The 15,923-nt window shown below is 37.6% G+C and overlaps 2 protein-coding genes across 4 annotated transcripts; one reads left to right on the top strand and one right to left on the bottom strand.

Moving 5' to 3' along the window:
* Nucleotides 1-158: 158 nt before the first annotated feature.
* LOC102229821 (putative aminopeptidase W07G4.4) lies at nt 159-8,395 on the top strand. The gene is made up of 16 exons (XM_005794866.3): nt 159-259; nt 988-1,029; nt 1,128-1,218; nt 2,041-2,189; nt 2,275-2,383; nt 4,219-4,346; nt 4,428-4,527; nt 5,370-5,445; nt 5,525-5,610; nt 5,705-5,809; nt 6,780-6,855; nt 6,947-7,065; nt 7,150-7,233; nt 7,303-7,360; nt 7,720-7,901; nt 7,982-8,395. Exons 1-16 carry the CDS (start codon nt 249-251, stop codon nt 8,117-8,119), a joined length of 1,554 nt encoding a protein of 517 aa, XP_005794923.1. The 5' UTR covers nt 159-248; the 3' UTR covers nt 8,120-8,395.
* Nucleotides 8,396-9,107: 712 nt separating this feature from the next.
* On the bottom strand, nt 9,108-15,877 carry mns1 (meiosis specific nuclear structural 1). Of its 3 annotated transcripts, XM_023344171.1 has the most exons (11): nt 15,789-15,877; nt 15,262-15,447; nt 14,952-15,146; nt 13,211-13,338; nt 13,016-13,118; nt 12,156-12,385; nt 11,366-11,582; nt 11,167-11,274; nt 10,833-11,090; nt 10,563-10,688; nt 9,108-10,138 (listed from the first exon to the last, which is right to left on the bottom strand). In XM_023344171.1, the coding sequence occupies exons 2-11, from the start codon at nt 15,262-15,264 to the stop codon at nt 10,043-10,045; spliced, it is 1,464 nt and encodes a 487-aa protein (XP_023199939.1). In that variant the 5' UTR covers nt 15,265-15,447; nt 15,789-15,877; the 3' UTR covers nt 9,108-10,042. The 3 variants fall into 3 exon arrangements, with proteins under 3 accessions (XP_023199939.1, XP_005795074.1, XP_023199938.1); XM_005795017.3 differs by lacking the exon at nt 15,262-15,447; XM_023344170.1 differs by lacking the exon at nt 15,789-15,877 and having other exon boundaries at nt 15,262-15,529.
* Nucleotides 15,878-15,923: the final 46 nt, after the last annotated feature.

Below are 15,923 nucleotides of genomic sequence, written 5' to 3'. Positions count from 1 at the left end.
AAAACACTTATTTTTACAGAAAAATATAGCACATATTACCTTTTTATATTCAGATTAGATACAGAACTGTGATGACTCGATGTTTATTTTAAAATCGACGATGTTTTTCAAACGGTGGACTCGTTTGAGTCCGTGAAGGCATCACCGGTCATGTGATCAAGAGAGGAAGCGGTTCGCATAAGGAGCTGCAGATAACTGGTGACTGTTGTCTCTTTCACCTCCAAGGCTGCAGGAGAAGGACGGCAACAATGTGCACCAGGTGGAGTTAAAGCTTTTATTCATCAGATCTGATTCTTGTCCGGTTTTAAGAATCACCTCTCGCATTGATTCTTGTTTTGAGCTGCTTTTCCATGTAGCCACTGCAAACGTGTGGCTTTTTGTTAGACTTTATTTTTACACAATTAATTGCCTTGTTTTCTTTAGACTTATTTATTTTACCTATGTATTTATTTATTTAATGCTAATATTAAAGAGGCTGTTTTTGACCGTTTTGTTTGGGGAAATTTGACACTTATATTCTGCTTTTGGGATTTAAACTCATTTGGATTAAGTTTCCTTTAAAAGGCTTCACAACTGCATACATGACAGTTTTAGTTTCTCTTCCTGTATGTCATATGATAATAAAACCTTCTGTTTGGTGTTACATAAAGTTGATTTGTCATCAGATTTAAAGTTGCAGTCTTCTACAAAAGGAGGTGATTGCACCCTATAAAGTGTGCAAAGAAATAAAATAAGTGTTGGATGCAGAGATTTTGTTTTTCTATTGTCCTACTTTGCAGGTCACAACAAGAAAAATACGTTTTTATCCTCTTGAGTCTTATCGGTTCTTTTCTCTCTTTTTTTAGCTGCAGGTTTCAAAGGTCCTACAGTTTTTTTCTTCTTGCTGTTATCATTAAGCCATATTTTAAACCAGACTTGTTGCTTCACTCTGTCTTAGTTATCTAGTTATGTTGTGTTGCTGACATCACACTCTGTTTCTCTGTCCAGCGTCCAGCCCACTGAGTGGACCGCCGACCTCAAAAACCAGAAGTGAGTATCTGGAAGTGTCCTACTCCACGTATTCTGTCTGTTTCAGACAGAATTTAATGCTGATTTTATTGGGGGGTTTTTTTGTTTTGTTTTTATAGTTTTGATGGCATCATCTTGGTGACCCAGAGCCATGACGCTCTCCCCGCTGAGCTGGAGAGCCTGAAAGCCCCTCTGCAGGATTACAGCTCTGTAAGTGTCTGCACTTGCATCCCCGCTGGCTTATAAAGTCAAGCTGCCACATCATTGGTTTGTGGAGGTTTAATTTTCCTTCTGCATTATTAGTACAACACAGTGGTCCCAGGTATTTACCATATTTACCATTTGTGTAACGTTGAAACCAAAACTTTGCATATACCAAATAAAAAGACGCATACACATTTTTCCCTCACTTTGAAGTTAAATCAGACAAAATTTCAGGTTAGTCAGAATTACCTAAATTATTTCTAGTTGATAAATGCCAGAAGACTTGGTGAGAACATTTCTTAGATATCTTTTAGTAGCTTTCCTTGAGTTCAGTAGCTGCATTTCCAATAATCATATAATAAAAATAAATTTGCTTAATGGAAACATGGCAGTTTTGGAAAACTAGTTTAATACTCATTAGAAGTTTATTGATCTTTCAGAGAGAGTGTATTTGTATTGCTATTATATTACTTGAAAATGTTCTCAAAACAACAATATTATTGTTTATCACAATAACTTCTAGTCATCCAGCAAAATTTATCATGTATCATGAAATAAAAACAAAAAACGAATCAATAATTATTTATGAAGTGATATGAAACTCTTGTACGTTTTTCATATTGTCCTGCTGTAATATTGGCCCAGCTTTACTTATGGTACGGATACCGATGAGTTGAAAATGACCATGATGATGTTAATGCCAGTATGCTCTGCATCCCTACAAAGAATCTACACTCCAGTTTAAGTCTGATATAAAATTAGAGAGATATAATTTCTTTTGTTAGACGGCTCATTATCAGACTTGCTGCTGTTCTGCGTGACCTCTAGGTGGACAGCGGTTTGGGGGATGAGGTGGTGCTCATCAAGGTTCCCAGTCTTCCCGGGAACCGTCTGATATTTGCCTCTACCGGCCCAGTGAACCGGGACTACGATGACGTCAGACGTTTCAGTGACGCCGCGGTCAAAGGCATCAAACGGTCAGTTAGCAGCATCTCACCGGCCTCTCCTCCATGTTTCATTTTATCCACAAATCCTTGCTCATCGTCATTGTCTCCTTTGCAGTGCCTTGAAAGCTGGCATGCAGCGCCCCCTGCTGGTTTGCCCCCCCCACAAGGACTATAAGGAGAACGCCTTGGCGGCTGCACTCGGTGCCCTCCATGCTCTCTACATGGTGAGAAACTAAAGACTCTTCTGGAAATTAAAGATAGTTTAGTCATTTTTCCAGACAGAGCGAATGATAAAACTTTTGGGATCCCTTGTTTTTTTTTCCCACGTTTTTGGTGGAAAAACACCGGTAGCATTTAAAACAAGTTGTTCAAGCTGCTTCACTTCCTTGATTAGCCATCAGTTAGACACCTGTCAATATAAAAGGTGATGAATGCTATAAAACTCACTCAACAAAGAAATCCATCACTGACCTTGTCAGTAAATGTTGACGGTTCCCTGGTAGATGGGTGTAAAAGTTGGCATGCAAACAAAATGGGAAGGTTATGAAAACATGAGATCGATCACAGTCTGACATGATGGGACAGAGAACCGAAGGCATGCAACGTTGGAATGAGAAAAAGTTAATGTGTGCTCACTGAGCAGGACAAAATGGTGCAGCCTGCCGTCAAGGTGCTAAATAGATTGGTTATTTGCTCACTGGCAGTTGTTCTGTTGGGCAAATGTAGTTTTTGAGCTTGGAAATTTCAGATTTTACGCTTTTGAAACTAAGAAAATTTCCAACTTTTAACATTCTGAAATTTCCAAGTTTTTTCCAGAACATTTCTCAAAGTTTCTGAGATTTTTGGCAGCAAAAGATCTGCTGCCTTTATCGTATCTTAATTTACTCCTCATATGTTTTTTTTCTATCTACAATGGTAGATATAGATATAAATATCTGTAGAGCTTGACTGCATGCTAGTGAGGCAGTTTCAGCATTTAGGACAAAGGACGCTTCTAAAAGTTGAAACAAGCGTCGGACAGTTGAGATTCCTCGAGTTGACCCAGTGCGGCCCTCATACTCCATTAGTTTGCTGCACGTTTACCAATCTTTCATCAGAGGCTGGTACGTCAAAACATTTCACCGCCCATAACAGCCGGATCAGCACCAGGGAATGTGGTCATAAAGAAATGCTTGCAATAACTTTACGCATGTTTGGTTTGAAAAATGTAGTTGAGCAAAACTAAAATTGTCCTATATGCATTATGTCATCGTCAAATAATTTTTTTATCCGTTCTTAAAACGCTGCAACAATTTAAACAACTTGCCTGAAAAGGTACAGACAGGAGAAGGAGCGAGCATTTATCCTATCTTTTATCATGAAAGATTTCTTGCCATAAGAATTTTGATTTATCGTTGTCACAATAAAGTTTAATTATCGGAAATGTTACTCTCATATTTTCACCACTATTTATTCCACATCAAAAATATAATTAAATTAAGTTACTGTGTGCAGTTTATTGATATAATTTTTTAAAGTAAGTAGCATCCTGAAGAAGTCTGTTTCAAATGGGAATGTTTTTCAAGAACAGTATTTGTTAGTGTTGCTGCGAATGCTGTGCCATGCAGTCACAGCCATACAGTTATCTAAAACAAGAAGTAATAGTTTTTTATAGTTTTTTATCATTTTCACAATATCACGCTAAATTTTAAAGTTCATATCGCCCACCGCTAAACTAAACTACCCCTTCATTAATCATTACAATCTATAAAAACCCAAAACATTTCACTTCTTGTATACAAATCACTAAACAGAAAGAAACAATCTAAAGCCAAATGGATACGATTTGAAGTTATTTACTCTTGTAATCAGGAAATATTTTCCTTTTTGTAGAGTTCATCTTTAATCATTAAACAATTTAATTCAGACATTTAAAAAACTTGTTTTTAGCTTGATGTTTTGTAAATTTACAAATATGTCACAAATTATATTTTATATTTGGATTCATGTATGTAAAATTTATAATGCCGTATTTGAGCTCTGACATCACTTTTAGTAACAAGTTTTCTTACCTTGAAAGCCCCTGGAAGTGCGAGAGGCGAACATCAAGTCGTCGGTCCACAAGGTGTGCGTTCTGGGGCTGTGGGCGGCGCAGGAGGCCGAGGGGCGCCGGCTGGTGGAGCTGGCCAACGCTCTGGAGAGCGGAAGGTGGGTCAGACGCTTCGTTTCACCTGTTTTGTCAGGTTCTGTTGTTGAAAACCCAGCAGCTGTTTGGTTTTGTCTCCTCAGACTGGCCTACCGCGACATCGGCGGCTCTGACCCTGAACGCATGGCGGCTCCTCGCGTGGCCGAATATGTCCAGGAACTGTTCAAGAACAGCCCTGTGGAGGTAGAGACGAGTCCTGCAGACATGCTAAACAAAACAAAAGAAAAAGTCTTGCCATGTTATCACCAAATTTCTTTTCAGTCATGTTTGATGTATGCAGCATTTTTATTACTGAAGGTAACTTAGTTACTTGATTGCAGATGTATATATTTTTACTATACTATACTTGAGTGAATTTTTGGGATGGCTACTTGGATAAAAATATGTTTAAGTAGTGATACTCTTACTTGACTGCAATGTTTGGATACTCTGCCCTCCTGTGTTTAATTGTGCTATAAAATGACTTTATGTGCCTGGAAAATGCATAATTCCCATGTTTTAAATGTGATTTTATCCTGCAGACCAACACAATTAGGGCGTAATTTTAAAGTAGAGGAATAATTACTGAACTTTTTTTTTTTATTATTATTACAAAACTCTTTAGTGTGGTGTGCATTTGTACCAACTAACTCCTGGGGTGTTTACTTTTTCTATTGAATTACAGCTGCAAACGTTCAGGGTCTCTACCAGCTTCATACATCTAAAGATTGAAGTTCTTCTCTGCAAAGCAGATGAAACTGTGTAAAATGTTAAAAGTTTATTGATTTATAATACAATAAAGAAGTCTTTGCAACAAACAAGTTGCATTAAAGTGCTGCACTGCAAGAACAAAATGACTGATAGCATTTGGGTTTTATTTATGGGTTTTACAGTAAATGTTGTAAACATTTTGAAAACTATTTCTCATTTACCTTCCAGTTAAATTAGTCTGTTCCATAAAATTTCAATAAAACTAATGAAAGTATAAATGGTTCAAACGCAGAAACGGCCGGATCTTCAGGCTGACCTGGTTTGTGTGTTTCCAGGTGGAAGTGCTGAGCAGCGTGAAAACTCTGGAGAGCGAGTATCCGTGTCTGGCTGCAGTGAACCGCTGCGCTAACAGTAAGACGGAAACTTTTCTTTCCAACACAGATTTCCTACAGATCTAATCAATGCTATTAAAAACCTAAAACCTCTCCAGATGTACCTCGTCATCAGGCGAGAGTCATCAAGCTGCAGTACTGTGGAGAGGGACCGATCCAGAAGACGCTCATGTTGGTTGGAAAGGTAAGAGTTTGAAATGTTTGCTGATCTGTAATGGAAGGATAAATAAAAATAGTACTACTACTTGTAATGTCCTCGTCTTGTTCTCTGTTTGCAGGGCATCACCTACGACACAGGAGGAGCAGACATCAAGGCTGGAGGCATCATGGCCGGGATGCACAGAGACAAGTGTGGAGCTGCTGCTGTTGCTGGATTCTTCCAGGTAAATAATCAGTTTTCCAACATCTCACCTGAACAGAAGTAAGTGAATCAATCCACAGGTCAGATAATCACAGCTAAGCGCAATTAGGAGAAACCAACTAACCTAACAACGAGCCTGAGAGACATGATAGAAAAGACAACAAATAAGTGTATGAATATTAAAATATTTGTTTAGGAGAAGGATGCTTGAATGTGAATGTTCTTTGCTGCTTTTAAAATGAGTTGTGAGAATTGGTAGGGAAAAAAAGCAGGAATTATTGATTAGACACATATTTAGGTGTCCAGTTTGTTTGATTTTTTTAAGCTTCCCTATGGGGCATTATCAGACACTTGGGTCTTCTTTAATTTCAGTTCAAGTGAGTTTTTCTTTTTTAAATTGTTTCTTTCAAGCTCTAAAATATTCAGACAGTTTCAAATATGGATCAGAGCAGCTGTATATTATCTTCCTAAAACTGATTGAAGACATTGTAATATATATTAATGGTCTGTCCAAGTGAGTGAATACATGTTATTAATTCTTTATTATTATTTATTTGTTTATTTCATTCATTTACAGCTCAAAATGAACATGTTACATGTTGACATAAACAAACATTTTCAATCATAAGGAGTAGTTTGAAGAAAAAGATCTTATATAAGAAGTCAATTCACTTTATATAATCAACTAATTATCAATCCATCTATCCATATAGATATATCTTTGATTACAAAACAGAAGTGGGCCCAAAGCAGAGCCCTGGGGCCCCCCATGTTAGATCATTAGATTCTGTGGTTTATCTGGACACTAGAGCTTCTCACCAAACTATAAAGTCTGTTAATTGAGATGTTGCGATTGACTGTGTCTTGAATTTTTTTGCATTTGTCAGTAATAATAATAATTGAGGCATGACTTAGAAAAAGTAAATTGGACTGAAAGATTCAGTCCAATTCACCATTCAGATTCTGTTTGATGTAGATCTAACCTCGTTTAGATTTTAGCCCACCTGAAGCCGAGGCATCTGAAAGTGTTCGGTGCGATGACCATGGTGAGGAACAGTGTGGGTTCAGGTGAGTGTTGACCTCTTCATACCTCCACTGCTGTATAATAATAAAAGACACATCCTGGTCTCACCTGCCACCTTCCTGTGTGTTTTCTCAGACTGCTACGTTGCAGACGAGCTGGTGGTCTCCCGCGCCGGTCGCAGAGTCCGGGTGGGAAACACAGACGCAGAAGGCCGCATGGTGATGGTGGACCTGCTCTGTGAGATGAAGGAGAAGGTTGGAAGCGCTGCATTAACCCTCCCACAGATCTGTCGTTTCCTCTGAGGCATCTCCTCTAAATGTGACGGTTTGTCTCTGCAGGCGGCGAAGGAAGTTTCCCCGCATATCTTCACGATTGCGACTCTGACCGGTCACGCCATTAGAGCCATGGGATCAAACTACTCTGTGAGTTCTCTGAAAAATACAAACCTAAAGTGTTTATGCTTTTCCTCATTACAAATATTATCGTTGCAGATCATCATGGACAACGGGCCGGCCCACCGCAACGGGAACGCCGCTCAGTGGCAGAAAGGTGAGGCTAACTGTGACTCACTGATAGGAGAGGACATTTATACAATACAATAGAATGTAATTTGAAAATATGATTAAATTGAGTTAATGTGTTCAGAGTTGATTTAACGTATCGGTATCAGCCGATACTAAATCTCAGATATCGGAAGTGAAAAAATTTAATTTGTGCATCTTTATTCGTAAATAATTCTGAATTTTTGCTGCTTACAATCCTTAATTTGTCCTTTTTACCTGCAATAGATCTAGTTGCCCACAAGGTGTCACTGTTGGGACTATATTAAGATGGTAAAATGAAAGTTTCTGCGTGAGGTTGAGTGTTTGCAGCTCTTTGTGACGTGAGCTCGCCCGTCGTTCCTGCAGCTGGAGACGTGCTGGGTGACGTGTTTGAGATTTCCAACATCAGACGGGAGGACTACGAGTTCCACAAGGGCCCGTCTGAGTACGAGGACATCCTGCAGAGCAACAACCTCCCGTCCTCCGCCACACCGCGAGGACATCAGACCCCCGCGGCCTTCCTCATCATGACCTCGGGCCTCGACAAGGTCATTAGAAAAACCCAACGCTTACGCGTCTGCCGCTCATTGGATCAGAACCGCTGACCTCTGTTTGAATGTCTCCGCAGCATGGAGTCGACTCGGACGTGCCTCTGCCCTACTCCCACGTTGACATCGCTGGCTCCAGTGGTCCTTTCCCCGGAGTCCCCACGGGAGCCCCCATTGTTGCCATGGCAGCCAACTACATCTTTCAAGACAGCCTCTAAAAATATATATTGATTTAAAAAAGAAACACGCATACCTTCTCAAACCTCTATGAAATGCACCTAATCTATCATTTTCCTTCAAATTGAATCTTGTGAAAACCTCAGGTTCATCTTTCTGACTGTTTGTTTCTAACTTTCTTCCGTTCTGAATCATGGGTGGAAGAAACCTGTAAAGTGGCCTGAATCAGCAAACTCTCAGGGGTTAAATTTAGACATTTATGAAACCAAGTTTTGCTCGTTACTCAATAAAGAAGTGGGGGTTCACGGTTACACCGATATGTGTGTCTCATATTTGTGTTTTTTCTTCAAACAGATGAAATGTTGAATAGAAATCAGATGACTATTTTTTTTTTTAAAAAGTAGGTACCAGAACATTTATGATTCTAGTAAAACTGTGGTATGATGTTGGTATATTTTATATGAATTGTTGGAAACATTTGTCTGCACACATTTTATCACAATATTTTGAGGTAAAGATTTATTTTACAAACTATTACTTATTTTTTAGGTAATATATTGACTGCATGGTACAGCATTTATAGCAACACAAATATTCTTGAAAAACATTCCCATCTGAAATTTTCATCCTGGAGTTTCATATTCAAATTACTTACAACAACCCACATGACATCACACTTACATATATATTATTACCTTTAAAATATATATATTTAATTATATTTTCAAAATTCTGTATTCAAAATATATAATTAAATATATTTAATATTTTCAAAATTACTGATTTATTAGGTCATATTTAAATTACAATATACTCATGAACATATTAATTTTTTATAATTTAATTAGATTTTAGAAATTAACATTCAGACATTTAAATTACAATATCACACTCGTATAGATTTTTAAAATATGTTTAACTATATTAAAATCATATATATATCAATTATAAGATATATAATTAAATACATTTACAATTTTTTAAGTCACAGAATTACTCTGGAACAAAAAGTGGATAAAAAAAGCAAAAATATAATTCCAGTTTTTTTATTTTTCATCAATAACTGAAAGTAATAACAATAAATCAAAATTCTTAAAGCTTTAACTGCTGTGATGAATGTCCAGCCCTACTAACACACACAGCGCCTTGTAAATGTATTCATGCTCCATGTCACGTCACAACTACAAACTTTAATGTTTTGTGGTGAACAAATTCAAAGTGGAGCATAAATGTGAAGTTGAAAAACAATTCACATCATAAATGGTTCTAGAGTTAAATCGTTTCTTCAATTCCCTTCAAATAAAATCCACTGCAATCATGTTGAGCTGCCAAAACGAACACATGGATGCATAAAGCTGGCACAAACTTACCATCAAAATATTGACTTAGTACAGTAAATACAAACTATCGTCACTCTTCTATGAATATTTTTATATTGTTTTGGTGAAGTGTTAACAAGCCAAACTCCCATTTTATGATGCCAGAGCACGAAATAATGCATAAACCTCATTTGATTTGCATTACAAGAGATTAGATGCAGGTCTTAAATTCACAATTATTTTATAAATCAACAACCAAAACTTCATGTATAGACTGATGAAAAGACTTTCTGAAAATAAAATGAGGGTTTGAAGAAGCAACTAGTAAAGAAGCCTTTACTAGTTGACGTTATCAACTAGTAAAGGCTAACGTAGTTTAATTTAAGGAGTTCATCTGTGTGGAAAAAATCTGTAGTTTGACAATTTGATGAAGTTTGAAAACAAAATAGATCTATAAATGTTCAGTAAGTTCATAAATCAAAATGAAATTAATTAAAGACAATGCTGCAAGCACATTTTAATAAGTAAGCTTCTAAACAATTTGAACAAACATGTGTTTTGTGCAGAGAAATAAAAAAAACAATCTACAACACATTTACAGCAGCATCAAACCGCCCCCTAGTGGCCAAGCGAAGGAGAAACTCCTCAGCCTGTCATCAAAGGTTCATCAGCAAGACGAGTTTCAAAATTCCTCCTGAAGTCTTCGTCGAAGTGTTCGAGGTCATCTTTACGGAGAAAGTCCTGCGAACAGCCACAGTTTACTGATGTTTTTATACACACACGCTTTAAATAACATCTGTGATGATGGGGTATGAAAGCCAATGTAGATAGAAAAAAACAGTAAATCTGCAAAAAAAAGAAAAATCTTAAAATTTTAACATAAATCTCAGAAATTTCTGAAAAGTAAATTTTTGTTTTACTTGAAACTCCAGAATTTGGGAGCTCAGAAATGTCTTTATATTTCTGCAAAGAATTTCTCAGAATAATCAAAACAATATTTCTTGCAAATTTTCAACTGTTGGAGCTCAGAAATGTCCTTGTTTTTTCTAGAAAATTTCTGAGATTCATCTCAAATTTTCAGTATTTGGTAGAAATTTACTCCTCTGTTTTTATATCTACAATGTCTCTTATATGTGTTGTACATTTCAGATTCTCTCTTACAGACCTTGGGAAAGTTTCCAATGAGTTTTAGTGCATGTTGCTTCAGGAGCTTCAGCCTTTCTTCTTCTATGAGCCGTTTAATCGCCGCCTCTTCTTGCTGCTCAGCTGCTCTGGCTCTAGCTTCCAGTTCCTGGTGAGATAGAAAATGGTTTTAAAATGTCTCTACTTTCTAATAAAACACGGCACATGTTGTTCTTCAGTCAGACCAGCAGGAAGGTACTGTCAGGAAGGTACCTGTCAGTTACTGATGTAACTGACAGGTTGTGATCCGTACCTCTTCAGCCTCCCGCTGTCGTCTCTTGTCCTCTATCAGCCTCTCCACCTCGTGTCTGTGCTCCAGCTGCTTCATGCGCCGCTTCCGGGCGTTCATCTGCTCGATCCGATCGTCCTCAGCGAACTTGGCCATCATGGTCTCCCTGAAGGCCTGGTCCTCCTTTTTCTGACGCTGCTTCTGTATCTCTCTGAAGGCCTTGTGCTCCTGGAAGCTCTGCTGTATCATCAGCTTCTGCCTGATCCTCTTTTCCATCGCTTCCTAACAGAGCGGATTAATAATATATTTAACACGACGGCTGAGATCAAGAAAAGTTTGTTTTCTGCTTGATTCTCACAATGTCTTTCTTTCTCTCTGCCTCCTCTTGTTCGGCCAAGTAAAGCTCCTGACGGACGCTTTCGAAGTCTTCACGCTGCTTCTTGTCCTTTTCCATCTTCTCACACATCTGGAGATCAGATGGGAACAGCAGGTAAAGGTGTTTTCCATAAATTAATGGACATTAATAATATCAACAGGTAGAAAAGCTTTTTTGTAACCATTTTCTGGATCTGTTGCTTTGCTTCTTCCCGTTCTTTCATCCGAATCTTTCTGGACTCTTCCGCATCCTGCTGCTGCTTCTTGAACTCCATGATGCGTCTGTTTTCCGCCTCGATCTTCTCCTTCTCCAGGCGCTTCCATTTTGCCTGCTCCTGTTTGAACTCCTCAATTTCCTGCTTGGTGGCTTGGACCTTCTCCAGCTTTAGCTGTCTCTCCCTTTGACAGAAACATTTCATTTCAACAAACCAGAAACACTTCGTAGAAATGATATAACAAAATGTTTTATATGAATTCTTAACCAGGTCTTGGATAAATATCTAATTTATTAAAGTGGACCTATTATAGTTCCTTGAACTGGTTAGGTCTATGAGTATAAAAAAACAATATTACATTTTTTTACACTAAATTATTCTCAGACAATCCAAATAAGCTACTGCTGGCCACAACCCCAACTCAAAGAAAATGGCTTCAAACAGAGGCTCAATTATACAAACATCTTTTCTGAATGGTAATTAAGAAAAAAAAACAACCATTTACATAAAGCGGTAAAACCAGCTGACTAAACACTCTGGAGTTCCGCTGGGGTTGCTAGGTAACAGGGCTGGGCTCTGCTGGGGTTACTAGGTAACGGTGCAGCGTTACTCAGTAATCGGGAGGTTTTTAAAACGTCTCATTTTCCATACACTAAAACACATTTACTTATTGCTAAAAAAATGGCTGTTTTAAGAAGCAGTTGAGACTAAAAATGAGTACAAGAATAAAAATGTGCAGAGTGAATTTCAGACTCACATCTGATCCTCCTCGTATATTTTCCTGATGATCTCGTCCACCATGAGCTTCTCCTTGAGGAACTGCTCGTAGGCCTCCTGTTTCTTGATCTCCCTCTCCATGACCTGCCCATCCAGCTCTTTCTTGTGCTGAGCCATCTCCTGATGGTGTTTCTCCTCCTGCTTCTGGAGCTCAGCGGCTGCTTCTTCACGTTCTTTCTTCATTGCTTCAGCCAACTCTGCCTGAACCAGCTATCAAGTCATAGGAAACACATGACTTCACAGTAAGCTCCGGTATTGATCAGTATTGACTAAGGACGATTTTTCTTCTGTGAGATGTCGTGCAAAGACAAAACTAAATAACTGTAACTATGGCTGGACAATAAATCAGTTACAGTATAGATTGGGTTAGAAAATATGTTCATTAATTTGACTGAACTCTGATCCAGAACCGCACAGAATTCTGGGAGATGTAGGTAGAGGAAAGGCTTTAGCTGCTCAACCTCTTATGGCCAGTTCAGCATGATTTGTAGCATCACTCACTCTTTGGTTTCCTAGCAACTCACTCACTCTTTTGTTACCTAGCAACAACCTGCGGAGTAACTTGTGCAGCAGCAGTTTAAGGTTTTGCCACCGTCCCTCATAACAGCTTAGAAACAAAAAACAGCGTAAAGAAAAAACAGTGGCACTACTTCAGATATTTAAAGCAACAAACTAATCAATAATTATAGATATTGGCTGATATGAAACTCTTATATCGTGATATGTTTTTCAGCCATATTGTCCAGCCCTAACTTTAACTGAGCGTATTTTAAAGAATCTCAACTTTCACGAGACAGAAAACGTCTGGAATCTGACTGAACTATCGAAGGCGGCACCCACAGCGTTCTGACGTCTCATCGCTTCCCGCTCAGCCAGCTGAGCATCTCTCTCCTTGCTCACATACGCAGCCAGCAGCTTGGACTCCAGCTCCCTGATCTCCAGGCTAAACATTAAAGGAGGAAAAAACAATGTTACTGTAATTAATAACTCCGGTTACACATGAAACCAAGTGTGGAAGTAATAAAGAGAGCGTACCTGTTTGCTCTAACCTGCTGCCTCATTTTCTCATCTTTTTGCTTCTCGTGGGCGATGCGGGCCAACTCTTTAGATATTCTCTCCTCCTGATCCCGCTGTTTTTCCCTGTTTATTCTTTCCTCCTCGGCCTAGAGGGTCAGCAATTATTTAATCAGCAATAATCTGCATTAGGGAGAGCAGAGGTAATGCAAAACTGTTTTTAAAGCAATGTTTGGATTTCCATCTCCAGATCATTTTATTTTGTTGCCCTGAATCTGAATGTCATGGAAAGTTTGCATATAAGTTTTTTTTTGTGAAAATTGTGACGCAGTCAGTTCAGTATATGTGAATATTTTATGCTTTATGTTGGCTGGGTGATTCATCAAATTTTATCAAAAGTTTTGTTTTTTGAAGACTTAATTTTTGGACTTAAAATCTGGATTTTTTTGGTCACCTTTGCTCTCATTTTCTTTCAAAATGATGTCAGTACACCCACAGCAGCCATCTTTGTTTTACAGCTTCAATTTTTTGTATAAATAATACCATAATGAAGCCATAATATTAGGAGGATGAAGTAGTAATTTTGAGAATTTCAATACATAAAATAACAAGCTTTTTCTCATTAAAACGTTTTTCTCATAATTTTAAGATGTTCTTCTGGTAAAATTGTGTCTTTATTCAAGCTAATATTATGACCATATTCTCGTAGTTAAATAAAAATTATTAATACTCACAAAAGAGATGACATAAAAGATAATTTTTGAAAGAATTTTCCGTCATTTGTGATTTCTCTTTTATAAAAGAAAGTGAGAAAAAGTTCTGAATTTGCTGATTAAAGATAATATTTCATGCAACAAAAAATTTCCAGTCTTGTTTCATAAACATTTACCTTTGTATGCTCCCCTGTGAAGCTTGTCTTACTAAAGGAAAATAGCACTTTATGTCAAAAATGTTTAGATTTCTTTAAATGTTATAACATTTGTTGAGTTCACAGGTATTTCCATCAACTACATTTTTATGCATTTTTGTCAATCCTGGGTTTTACCCAAGGAAATCCGTGGCTTGCAGAAAATCTCTTCCATGTTTTAACCATATTTAGATTTTAGAATAAGACAGAAAGATGTTAACTGTCAGGACCTTTTATGTGTCCGGTGGATTTTAGAGACACAGTCAAAAACAAAAACACAGCAGTATTTCCCATGCAGCTGTAAATAAGCCACCCTGTTATCCTGGGGATGCAGTTGTTTTCATCCATCCTCCAGCCATCAGCCAGTCAGCTTCCTGTCTGCTTAGCAGCTGGTTATACAGTTGTTTCATAACAAGCTTTTTATTGTCTTTCACAAATCATTTTAGCATATCCATAAAGTAATCAAAAGCTAACTTTAAAAAAAAAACTCATGCAAGTAGCCAAAATGTATTTATTTTATTCAATTATTTGACTTGCTTTCGAGAGTTATCTTTTAAATTTAGTGGTGCTTTCTTTGTGCGCAATGGCAATAAAATTAATTCTGATTCTGATTCAAAAATAAATATGGAATCAAATTACAATTTTAATGTACACGTCGTTCAGTTGCTTAGCAAAATGTGTTGTCGCGCTGCGCATTCGTTACATGTGACTGGATCAATTTAAAAACTGATTTATCGCTTATAAAATACTTTATAAAAACTTTTAGATTTTTTTTTATTTTATTTTTGGCGACTATATTCAAGTTAGATCACAGAAACATGGCTGAACTTTAGGAAGACTAAAGTTGACTCCAACCTTGATTAGAGCCTCCTCTATCTGCCGCTCCTTGAGCTGCTGTTGCATTTGCCGTATGTGCCTCCTCCTGTCGACGGTCTCCTCCACATTCAAACCGGCCTTCAGCCCCTTTTCCCGGTATAGCCGCTTGACCTCATCTTTCCTGTTATTTTCCACCTGCAGTAAATGGTGGTACCTCGCCATCCCGTGACGACTCTGTTTTAATAAAACGAAAAGACAGACGCCAAAGCATTTACAACAAACATTAAATACATTAAAATAACCAACAAAGCCCGCGCACAGTTTAAATGATCTGACTACAAAAAGTTACCATGTTTGCAGTTTTTTTTGTATGTCCCAGGTCTCCTAACTTCTTTTCCACTTGACTACACGAAAACCCGTAACTAAAACGAGTTTTATCTGTGAACTTGCTGTGAACTTTCCGAAGTTAAGCTAGTTGCATTCCTTCTTTCGGCTGTTTAGCATTTCGTTGTCCAGGAAACGGGCGAATTCTTTCCTAGCCCAATGAGAGTGAGCATAGACAATAACGTCAGTTCCGGTGTAATAAAATCCAAATTAAATTAATTTTCTTTAGAACATCGTCTGATAAAAATGTTTTATTAAAATGTTTTAAATATTAATTAAAATAGATTTAAATCAATTTATGAGTTTAGTGTTCCTAAAACTCGCAGTTGGTAGAGTATGCAGAAATGTTACTCAAGATTAGCATTACTTCATAATTAATATTACTGAAGAAAAAGTGAAAAGGTATGGTGTGGCAAAGCTACTCCTAAATGTTATTTATTACAGAAACTTTACTCGTATAAATGAAATTGAGCAAACGTAAGAAGTTATTACCGACTTCTTGCTTCCAGTTAAATGTATTAGGTGCCCTCTTCAATATGGCTGGAATCTGTTTGCATTCTTTAGCGGTTGGGCGGTACGTACAGACGCACGGAAATGACGTAGTATGAGAATTATAAAACTCCCGTT

This window comes from Xiphophorus maculatus, chromosome 12, assembly GCF_002775205.1.
Source record: "Xiphophorus maculatus strain JP 163 A chromosome 12, X_maculatus-5.0-male, whole genome shotgun sequence".
Lineage (NCBI taxonomy): Eukaryota > Metazoa > Chordata > Actinopteri > Cyprinodontiformes > Poeciliidae > Xiphophorus > Xiphophorus maculatus.
The sequence above is the reverse complement of the archived record's forward strand: the minus strand, read 5'-3'. Positions and strand labels throughout refer to the sequence as shown.